This window comes from Cyprinus carpio, chromosome A18 (assembly GCF_018340385.1).
Source record: "Cyprinus carpio isolate SPL01 chromosome A18, ASM1834038v1, whole genome shotgun sequence".
NCBI classification, from domain to species: Eukaryota; Metazoa; Chordata; class Actinopteri; order Cypriniformes; family Cyprinidae; genus Cyprinus; species Cyprinus carpio.
The window spans coordinates 18,119,313-18,131,373 of record NC_056589.1 but is presented as its reverse complement, the minus strand read 5'-3'; the positions used below and the strand labels follow the sequence as shown (position 1 = coordinate 18,131,373).

The 12,061-nt window shown below is 36.7% G+C and overlaps 1 protein-coding gene across 15 annotated transcripts in view; it reads left to right on the top strand.

The window, feature by feature from the left end:
• Positions 1 to 12,061, top strand: part of LOC109108812 (myocyte-specific enhancer factor 2A-like) — a 91,430-nt gene that overhangs the window by 36,505 nt on the left and 42,864 nt on the right. For all 15 annotated transcript variants that reach the window (XM_042775194.1, XM_042775195.1, XM_042775204.1 and 12 more), the window contains one exon: positions 11,386 to 11,589. In XM_042775194.1, coding sequence (XP_042631128.1) covers positions 11,386 to 11,589 — 204 coding nt within the window. The remainder of the gene's footprint in view (positions 1 to 11,385; positions 11,590 to 12,061) is intronic.

Here is a 12,061-nt window from a genome sequence, read left to right as displayed (position 1 = left end):
TATTATCATGAACACTAGATTAAAGATTCAAGGGAAGAGTTTCCTGCAAAAGCACGGACAGGAAAACTCCTTGTTAAGCCGAGAGACAAAAATTGTTGCACGCGATTTCATTAGGTACCTTTTGGCTTTTTTTCCATACAGTCGACATGCTCTCTCACAGCTGGGTTTGTGTGCCAGTGTGTGCGTTTGGACCTCTGTGCCTAACGACGTCCGCTGTACGCCATTAAGCAGGCTCACTAGGGGTAATTACCCAAGTCATTAAAAGTTTGATGATTTCACTGCTGGGTGGAGTGTCGCCCGCCCTTGCTTTGGCTTACTTTTGCTTCCACGTCACATGTTCAGGAGTGCCGAGCCTTGCGCGCTCCGTTTTTCATCCCTATTTTTTTATTATTATTATTTTTTTAGCAGGAAAAAAAGATGCACATCCTTCCATTTCATCAGACTCCTCTTCTTCTGTGTCTCCTAAAAGGTTCTGAGAGAACACCATTATTCTTTAATGATAAAAACATGGTTTAGAAACTAGAGTGAAAAAAAAGGTTTTAGTTAAAAAAAGAGATGGTGTTCGGTCCGTGTACTTTTATGGCCATTCGTTTTTCGTTTTTTAACCATGACGGAAAAAACGAAAAATGAACGATTGTTGTATTTTTAAATACTGTGCTGAAAACCAAAATTTAAATTAGAACTGTACACACAAAATGCTGCCCGAAAACGTAAAATATTGACTTCTTTTGAGATTTTTGTTAATGATTCTTTGCACTTTTAATGAACATTTGAAAAATGCACAAATTATTATAGAAAAATTTCGATTTTAACAAGTTTCCTTTGGCCAAATTTAGTGATGCTTCTCCTGCACTTTCAGATGAGAACTAGAGCTGTCTTTGGAACTATGCAAAGACTTGATACAGATATTATTTTTAAAATAGACATTGCAGAATCCTGGGAAATCTATCATCATAAAATTATATATTGTGATATAATTTTGTCATAACTTTGTGTGCTATTTGGGTTATTCGAGAGGACCCATGCATGGTCGCTCAATGCACGTACAGTAGGCTACACATACCTTATACATTTTGACATATTTTTGCCCTGTTCACTGATAGTGGCATCCGCATAATGCCGTGTTTAGGCCACAGGGCTCTAGACTCATTCTTCCCACTGGTCTATGTTTTTTTGACTTTCTCAGTTGGTCGCAGGAGCACATCATTTGCTCGCAGGTTTTTATTTTATTTTATTTTAATTTTTTTGCTACAGCATGGCATTAATCAATGCATGCTGATTGACTTTTATCATAGTTTATAGTTATATGGTAACGAGTGTTCAACATTCAACCTGTTCTTTTTCATCAGTATTATTTGTGATTTAAATTTTGTGAATGGGAATTCCTCTTTTGCTGTGTTGTAAGTCGGACTTTGCATGCTTTCACTTCGAATTCGCGATCTTGGTGTCACGTTTTACAAGAAAAGATAATTGTCTGTTTTGCTTGGGCTATATCTATACACTTTTAATTTTTTAAGACTAAAACAAAAGTTTGATTAATTGTTATACTTAATTAAAAAGCACAACAACAATAAAACTATAATATATATAAGCTATAATGACAAACTAGATAGCCTAACGTTTATTAACAAAAACTAGTAAGATGAGGCATGGCTCCACATGCTATTATATACACAGACTAATAAATTACAGAATGTTTAGCAAACAGTGAGGAATCAAATACATTAAAAAAACAAACAACAACAACAAATAATAATAAAGAAAGCCTCCATGGCGTAACGTGAGGTAAACAGCAAAGATAACAAGCTTTTGAAAACAAAAAAAAGTGGACTTGGCTGTCGTGACAGGACTTTTTGCATGTTTTTTTTTGTTGTTGTTGTTTTTTCCACAAGAATACCAACATGTTTACCTTCTCTGGTTTATGAAGCAGCCTTTTATTTTATTTTAGTGTGAAATCCAAATCCGCCGTCTTCCATCATTTCCTTAATATTTGCGTAATTTTTGCAGAGCGTTGCGCGCACCTTCCTGCTCGTGCTGACACTGCAAGTATAAACCTTACCACTCACTGAAAGTGCCTCTCTTCATATGATCAGTGAAATCTGACTCCTGCTACAGTATGGAGCAGATGCTTCGGAGCAGGGCAGACCATGCAATAGCACAAATGAAATAACTAAACTAAATTTATTGAAATTCTGAATGAACTGGCCAAGAAAGCGTGCTCTGCGGTCCCTATAGTAATTATAAAGCTATCATTCATTTCAGTTTATCCTGATCTCAAAAATCGGTTATAATCAACGAGGCTCGACCATAAGAGGGGTTTAGAGAGATTGAATCTTAGAACTGCTTCGAACAAATCGTTTGAGAGTCGTTGGAAAATGAGGTGATATTAAATGCATGTTTGACCTTGCATGCATGGTAACCTATTGTAGAAGACTCCCAAAACAATACTAGGAACCTTAGAAATGGCATAATAGGGGCACTTTAAGATCATTTACATTTATGCATTTAGCATACAATTTTATTCAAAGCGACTTACAGTGCATTCAGGCTATACATTTTTTATTATTTTTTTTATTATTATTTTTTTACTAGTATGTGTACAGTATGTTCAAGATCATAAAAATATTGAAGCTAAAAGTCTTTATAAAACAGTTATGGTAGCTACGTCAGTAAAGCGAGAGGGCGCTTATGCTGTATAGAGACGCTAAAAATGGTAGAAATTAAATTTAGCATTTATATACATTAAAAAACAAGCTTTATATAATTTTTTTACGATTCTTTATGAAATACGAATTTTGAATAATGAAAATTAGTTTGTGTCTGCTTATTCTGTTCATCAGTGTTTGAACCATTTAAGAAAAAAATGCATTTTCCATATTTCATTACTGGGTTAAAAATTGAAAAACGAATGGACACAAAAGTACATGGACCGCATAATCCTTGTATGATTCCTTAATTTGAATTTTGATTTAATATTGAAAATAAAAAAAATGAGAAAAAAAAAATGAAGAAAATTTTTCGTTTTTGCGTTCAGAGGTGGAAAATTTATAGCTTTATATTTATTTACAGCTTGAATATTTGATCTCCATTCTGCTGATTTATCAACCAAAGATCAAACCGTCATCAGTTCTTCCTCAGTTCCGCACAGCAGAATAATAGTCCTCCGCTGCTCTGGTTGTAAGGATTCTTAAAGCATTTATTGCAAATGCATTTCTTCTCTTTCTCATGAAACTACAAGACTGTAATGAATGGCTCGACACAAACATGTTCACACATTACTTGTTAGTCTAATTTTTGGCACACTTCCTGTTTTATTTATCTGACCAGCTCTCACAATTTGTGTCGCAAAACTGCACGAGGGACATTCCACAGACCACAATGGTCTGTGCTTCACTTAGTGCTATGCATTGCCACAAAGATTTTCTAAATATATTTTGTTAGTATCAGTTCAACTAATCTGTTTAAAAACCATATGCATACATCACAATCATTAGCAAACAATGGCTTTTTCTTCTTAGTTTATTTACCCCAAATTATTTGACCCGTGAACTAGGACAGCTGATCACCTAGATGTGTTCCAAAGCTGTATTATACCTTCTTTTTTGAACACAAAAAATAAATAAAAATGTTAGTTTACCTGTTCAATGGCAGAGAATGGTGACTTTCAGTATCATACGATTTTACACAAAAATTTATTTGATTATTAAGCCAAAATCTTGCCTGTGACGTTGCAGTCCTGTTTACATTTATGCATGTGCACAAGCGTGCCGTTTTGAGACATGAATTTATAATCAATTTTAATATGACACAAAGCCTACAGTATAAACCTAAGAAGTGTATGCATGTGTTTTAAAATCTCTGTTTTTCTCTGGTTGTCAGAATGACAGGTCTTGCATGAACGTTAGGATACATAGGCTTATAATATACCCAAATCAGTGTGTTATTCTTTTCTTTTTTTTGTATTACAATTTAAAATATTTAATTTAGATCTTGATTCATTTTATGTTTTTTTTTTTTATAACTTACTTAGTGACCCAGGCATGGCAGCCGTCATACCCTTCCAAACTCAATTGATACCATTTCACGTGTAGGTAAATTTATTTCTACAAAGAAAAAAGCCCTGTGTAGGCGCTGCCCGATACAGTTTGTGTTGAGCCATTCGTTAGTCTGGTCGTTTGATGAGAAAAAGAAGAAATGTATTTGTAATAAACTCTTTAAGAATCCATACAGCAGAGGACTAATATTCTGCTATGCGGAACTGAGGAAAAACTGATAATGGCACGGTTTGATCTTTGGTTGACCAATCAGAAGTTAGTTAGTTATACTTTACTGTTCAGCCCTGGCTGAAATTTGGTCTCTTTAAAAAAGGGGCATCTTATTCCCGCCCACATGCAAAGATTGAATATTCAAGCTGTTTATTGATTTTGCAAAGATTGCATTCACTTAACGTACCCTTTCTTATATTGGACAACCTTAAATGATAGGCTGTAATTTCAGCCAAAGTGGATTATTTGAAGCAAAGGGAGTTTTGTTTTTGGTTTAACTGCATTAGAGTACAGCTGTAGGTTTGTAAGGGGAAATATTGTAGGTGGTTTTCTGTCTGTAATTCATGTTTGATGACAATAACAATGAAATGCTCCGAACAATGAAAACTCCACCCTCCTCCCTTCAGTTATTCATCGTGGTGGCGGAACATCAACAACACAGAATGAATAATCCTAGTAATGCAGATGATCTTTTTATCCGAAAAAATCTGGTCATTGATTTCTTTTCCTGTCAAGCCTGTTGGCCTCATTATTCATTCAAGACACCATACAAAAGCTCTTTTCCAAAATCCAGTGAGCTGTCTCGCTGCTTATTTATTTATTTAAATATATTTTCATATTACAAATAGATTATTTGTTTATAAGAAATATATTAATTCATAATCAACATTTTGTATAACATCCTTGTTTTTTGTTTTTTTTTTATAAATCAATTACATATATGTTTAATTCATTATTAAATTATGATTACAAATGTATGTATTTTATGTTTCACCAAGCTTGTTGTAGACACATTCTGTGTCTGCCGCCTTTGTGAAAACAATTATGCTTTGAAATTTTTCCAAAATGTATCTGAGACCGCAGAATAGTTAAGTTACATACATTTACAGTAGGAACAGCTTGTGCATCATGAACGTGCCTTAGATGCTTTAAAATTCTTTAGTCTTTATAGGAATTTCACTGGGTTATGGAATCACCAGAGTACTTCCTTTGAAATTATAAACAGTTTTTTTTTCTAGCTTGTTTTGCCTTAATTGCTTTGATAGCTGACTTTGAACAGAATATAAGAGGCCAGTTATCACAGGTGAAGTTCATGTTGTGAATGAGGGTGAGAGATAAATGCATAGAGATCAGTCTAATTACAAGGTCACACTGGCTCAGTCCCAGCTGGCTGGCCCTGCCCTTTGGGTACTCAAACGCTCAGAACCCAGCAGTGAACTGTGGACCCGGGGCTTCCTCTGCGTCCTGTGAAAGCTGATCCAGCCGGACAGGAGGGAGGGACTGCTGCCTGTCTCCCAGGCCTGAGTGCTCTTTGCTGGGAAGCAGGAGCCATGGGGCTTGGGTCACTCTACCAGCTGGTGCTATGGCACAGACTTTCTCCGGACCACACAGACCTCCTGCCGTTTGTTATCAAGATCACTGAAGCTGACATGCTGCTTTCAATAATATGTCACCACTGGTCCCTTACCATGCTCTGATTCTATATAAGAGACATCACCTCCAATGCCAGAGAACATTACAGGCCCACATGGCTTGTTTTTCCTGTTGACTCCCCTACCTAAGGACAGCCTGTGATTTAGTCTTTGACTGACAAGCCAGACCTAGTCATTCTTCTGAGGTGAAACAAACACATACAGATGTAAACTTATCCGCATACAGTTAGAATATGTGTGTGCACTTCCTCATGATCTAGTTTGTCTCACCACGACCCACAACAAGGAATTCCTCAAGATTCTGGTCAAGTAAATGCATTACTCAATGCTTTTCACCCACATATATTGCCCATTTCCTCTTTTATGGGAGCAAAGATTTATTTTTACTTACAAACATCCTCATTCGCTTTGATTCACTGGTATCTTGAAATACTTAGAAGCAACAATGCCCAATGGTATACGAGTCGGCCCAGTGCACTGGCAGCAAAAAGAGGACAGACTGAGAAAAGTAAGAGATAAAATATGGAAGAGATGATGGCAGAGCAGAATTAGTACCCCAGCTACTACCTGATATGCTGAAAAAGTTGTGAAAAGGTCAGCGTTCTTATTCCTGCTGTTCAATTAGATGAGAAATGCTAATATAATTACTGGATGGCTGGGATAGAATGACCTTATCAAAGATTGCCACAAGTTGGAGGGAACAAAGAGAAGTTTGGAGCACAAACTATGACTCATAACATCAGTTCCTCACACTTTCGTTACTCTGGGTGCTGTGTTGAAGTGCTCCTGAGGTCTGTTTGTGAAATGGATATTCTAAGCAATGTTTATGTGCTATTACCAAGCATAGCAGTGGATATTCTTACATCCATTGCTAACATTACGGCTGTCTAAATAACTAACAAAATAAAAAATTTAAACAAAAGAAGAAGTAATGCCAGTGTAACATTTTATGGTAAAAAAAATATTTTTTCTAAGAAAAAAAGAATATCATAAAAAAAATAAAAAAAAATCAGTACAACTGTAAAATCACAAAACTAATATTTATGACTCTCATTTATTCCTAATTTTTTAAACATTAAACCATCAAGCATTTATTTTGGCGGAAAGCTATGGAAAAAGCTTCTCTTTTGTTGACAACAGCTGGTTTAGAATCACTTCTCATTACAAGTATGGGAAGATGCTGGTGCATGTTGTGTTCCCAAAAACTGAAAAACTGAAAACACATGAGCTGCTTACGTGTAAAAGATCACAGTGTTGCTCCTCACTCACAAGCATGCAGCACATATATTTATTTAATTAAACCACAGTGTGATTTGATAATCACACTAAGCCATATCTAGATTTCGGTTTTATTTCAGTTAATTGTGCTGCCTTATCTCATATGACAATAACTAGGTCGGTATATTACAGTAATGCAGAACTGGAACAAGAAAGACTGAAATCAGTCACACCCCAGCCCAACTGCTGTGTGAATGAGTTTCTCTGTGAGCTAGTGGGAAAAAAGCCCCAATGACTTCCCACGTGACCTCATATCTCTATGGCTTTTCACTGTCTCAGCAGTGACTTGGTAGACCAGTGGTGTTGTTTGGGGACTCACCCAAAAGCCCTTGTTGAAGCTAGAGTGCTTATTTGTGGTATTCTGATACTGTGGCTGGTACACTGTACTTATCATACAGATGACAACTGTGTTTGTCATCACTGTAGTCACAGACATGCATTGTGCTGCACAAGCCTGAGAAGAGTATAATTGCTCTTTTTATGATAAGTTATGAAGTTGAGCAAGTTAAATGCTCTTGTTTGTGTGTGGAAGTGTATCTACACGAGTGTGTGTGACAGTGCCCTGCACTGCAGCTGGAATAAATCATTATTGTGGGTCAGCAAGCAACTATACTCTGAGTGCCCTGAACAGCAATGGAGTGGAACAATGTCACGGCACACTGTACAGCAGGGCCCATCCCGTGCTAAAGGTGACATTTTTTACTGCTGCCTCAGAGGTCAATTTGAACCTCTATGCCACCTATTTGGACTATGGTTCCAATCTCTTTTTTCCACTATTAAGTTGCACAATTAAATCTGCCATTTATGGTAGGAAGGAGCATTTAATGATGATATACTTGTCCAGGGAGATTTCGGAGGCTGCTTTGCCTTGTGTTTGCTCTGCAATAGAGACAAGAGGAGTCTAATGACAGCTGGGAGGGAGCTGCTCTCCGTGGCTCAGGGAATTCACAGTCCTGTCTGCCTGAGCTCAACTTACTACTCTCCCTGGACTACTCAGGTATACAGTCCTGCTCCACAAGCACACTCCATTCACTTCCCGTGTATTGATAATGAAAGCTGCTGTGTGTCATTGCCTCATGTCACTGGAGGTTGAACGGATTTAGATGAATGTGTATCAACATAACATATGTACTGAGCAGATCTGATTTGGTTCAACAGTTACTTTGGTAGCTGTCATGGAATTTTAAGCAGCGATAGCAGTCTTTTGAAGTGTGGCATGCTTATATACTGTATGTACAGGTGCTGGTCATATAATTAGAATATCCTCAAAAAGTTGACTTATTTCACTAATTCCATTCAAAAAGTGAAACTTGTATATTATATTCATTCATTACGCACAGACTGATATATTTCAAATGTTTATTTCTTTTATTTTTGATGATTATAACTGACAACTAAGGAAAATCCCAAATTCAGTATCTCAGAAAATTAGAATATTACTTAAGACCAATTCAAAGAAAGGATTTTTAGAAATCTTGGCCAACTGAAAAGTATGACCATGAAAAGTATGAGCATGTACAGCACTCAATACTTTTGCCTGAATTACTGCAGCAATGCGGCGTGGCATGGAGTCGATCAGTCTGTGGCACTGCTCAGGTGTTATGAGAGCCCAGGTTGCTCTGATAGTGGCCTTCATCTCTTCTGCGTTCTTGGGTCTGGCATATCGCATCTTCCTTTTCACAATACCCCATAAATTTTCTGTGGGGTTAAGGTCAGGCGAGTTTGCTGGCCAATTAAGAACAGGGATACCATGGTCCTTAAACCAGGTACTGGTAGCTTTGGCACTGTGTGCAGGTGCCAAGTCCTGTTGGAAAACACAGAGCTCTGTGAACAGCCAGCCTCTTTTGCAATGACCTTTTGTGTCTTGCCCTCCTTGTGCAAGGTGTCAATGGTCGTCTTTTGGACAACTGTCATGTCAGCAGTCTTCCCCATGATTGTGTAGCCTACAGAACTAGACTGAGAGACCATTTAAAAGCCTTTGCAGGTGTTTTGAGTTAATTAGCTGATTAGAGTGTGGCAACAGTTGTCTTCAATATTGAACCTTTTCACAATATTCTAATTTTCTGAGATACCGAATTTGGGATTTTCCTTAGTTGTCAGTTATAATCATCAAAATTAAAAGAAATAAACATTTGAAATATATCAGTCTGTGTGTAATGAATGAATATAATATACAAGTTTCACTTTTTGAATGGAATTAGTGAAATAAATCAACTTTTTGATGATATTCTAATTATATGATCAGCACCTGTATGTGTATATACTACATGATTACAATATGTACATTTAAAATAAATACTGTTCTTTTGAACTTTCTGTTTATCAGAGAATCCAAAAAAAAAGTATCACTGTTGTTCTGCTGAAAACACAATTAAGCATTGTAATCACCTGTAATGCAGAACATGTGAGACTCCACCTATGCAGTTGGACAGAAAACAGTATTGATTCAGAGATAGTGTGCTGCTCATTGGATTACATTGCATTGTACCATTTGAAATGAGGGTTTCTGCAAGCTGTGACCAATTAAAGTTGAACAAAGCCAGCTCATCTGCTCAGCTCTGCTTTGTAGGTCAGTGAAATTGGCAGAAGTAATCATACAGCTCTCTCTCTCCTCCTCTCCCTCGCATGCACACGCTCTCCAACTTCTTTTCGCCCTAGGCACCGCTTTCCATGGCATCTCTGTAAGTTTTGCCATGTGCACGACACAGCCTGCTCATCTTGAGCGTTCATATGCTCATCCATGATGTCGTTCTGACGCTTCAATATTATGAAAGTAAATCTGCTGCTATCTTCGCTGTACAACACTTGTTAAACATGAGAGCTGAACAAATGCATAATTCATTTTCAGGCTTTTGAAGGATCCTGAATGAGCTTCTCATGGATAATAGGACACATGCTTGGCTTGGCTCACTGCATAGCTGGATCAAAAGCAAAGAGTATAGCTTGGTGCATAATGGCTGGTCATCTCTAGAAAAGTCAGATAGTTATGGGCGTCTATGTGCAACCTGCTGAAGTGTATATGCTGGCTCGTGTTACAGCGATGGCCCTGCAGGAAAAGGCTGTCAGAGGATGCAGGCAGGAGTGATGGAGCCCGCTGTCTCTCTAATGGGCTGATTGCACAGGCTGTGTGCCTCTGTTGCGTTCCTCACGCTGACCTTCTGTCTGACCTGCAATGACATCAGTGTGGCAGCTCTGCTGTCTGCTTGACTCATTATCTCGCAGTAACATGGCCCAGGATAGATGGACTAAAACAATTAGACTTTATCAGATCCTGATAGACAGTCCAAAACCATTGTAAGGGTCTCCACCACAACTGTGTGAGAATTATTTTGATCTGTGATTTAAAGTAATGGTTAAGTTATGTGTTAGCATTCTAATAAAGGTATTTCCTGAGCTCAACAGCATTGTGGCATAATGTTAATTTATACAAAAAAATTAATTCTTTCCTTTTTAAAAAAACAAAAACAAAAACAAAACAAAAAACACTTTTACTTTTATTATTATATATAATCTGTGACTTTAACCAGGTAGTGCTACACCTCCCCCCAAAGGTATCCCTCAGAAATTTTCACTTTGATTAGTTTGCTCAAGAATGTTTCCAAATTACGTTGTCTATGCCAAAAAATACATAAGAAGATATGTTTTAAGTGGACTTGTAACATTTGCTTAGATTGAGGAAACATGAAAATATAAAGTTACAAAGTATAAAGTTTTGCATTAAATATAGTCTAATTTTTGGTAATCGAGATCTGGCAACAACAACGAATTTTCCTACTTTGAACAATTCGTGGACAGCGTTTCTTCCACAGGAAATCACCCACATTCCAACAAACGAATGACAGTGCACAACAGTAATGACGATTCATGACAATAGAGGATAGGGGCCAAATCTGTCGTGTATCCGCTCACCTAAATTCCTTCCTAGCACGTATTTACACAATATTACCTTAATTTGGCAAATAAATATTTTATAAACAGTTACATATATATAACCAATATTTTATGTAAGCTTTGTTACATTTCAAATGACAAGGGAATGTATATAAATGTTTATATTAACTAGCCAGTCCTGAACTCATTCTCTCAAATGGCTTGGGTATGCAGAACATTCACAGTTTTTTATGGATTGCACATGCCTGATTTATAAATGCATTATTTGATTTTCCGTGGTTGCCACAAATGCTGTCAGTAGAGCATAGCTTGTTTTGAACATAAAACATTACTTTAATAAGATTTCCTTTTTTATTGTTATTAATTGTTGGGCTAATGAGCTAGAGCAGTCTGGTATTTTCCTCTGTATTCTCTAGTGATCATCTTGATTGACTTTCTAACATAAAGGCAAATATTCTAGTATATCCGTGTTAACATTTTACTGAGCATATCTTTATATTTTTTCTATTATCCCACAGGTTACCTTCACAAAACGGAAGTTTGGTTTGATGAAGAAAGCTTATGAGCTCAGCGTATTGTGTGACTGTGAGATTGCCCTGATCATATTCAACAGCTCGAACAAACTCTTTCAGTATGCCAGCACTGACATGGACAAAGTCCTACTTAAGTACACAGAATACAACGAACCCCATGAGAGCAGAACCAACTCTGACATTGTAGAGGTGAGTGTGGCCTACTTCTGATTCCTGTAACAAACAGTCTTTAATGATTGAATGATTTTTCCATTTAATGTAATGTAATTTCAGTACTATGGCCCCAAAAATTAATTGGACAATTTTGGACATTGACATCACATTTTAAAATGTTTGACTTTTATTGAATTAGATAACAGAATATCAAACCAAGTGACTTATTCAAATATATTTGGCTAGAGCTTTTCTTAGAAATATTTTTACGTCTTGTAACCATTTTTGCTTTACTTTTGCTTTTAACTGGGCCAAGGTGATTTTTTTTTTTTTATGTATGACATGAGTTACCCTCATGGTGTGAAATTTTGTTATATAATGTGCAAAGTCCAAATACTTTTTGGAGTCAGTGTATTTGTTTCACAATTTGACTACCTCTTTGTATCAAAGTATGAGACAAAACTTACCTCAAAATATTTAGCCTTTTATCAATACCTAGTTCAGCATT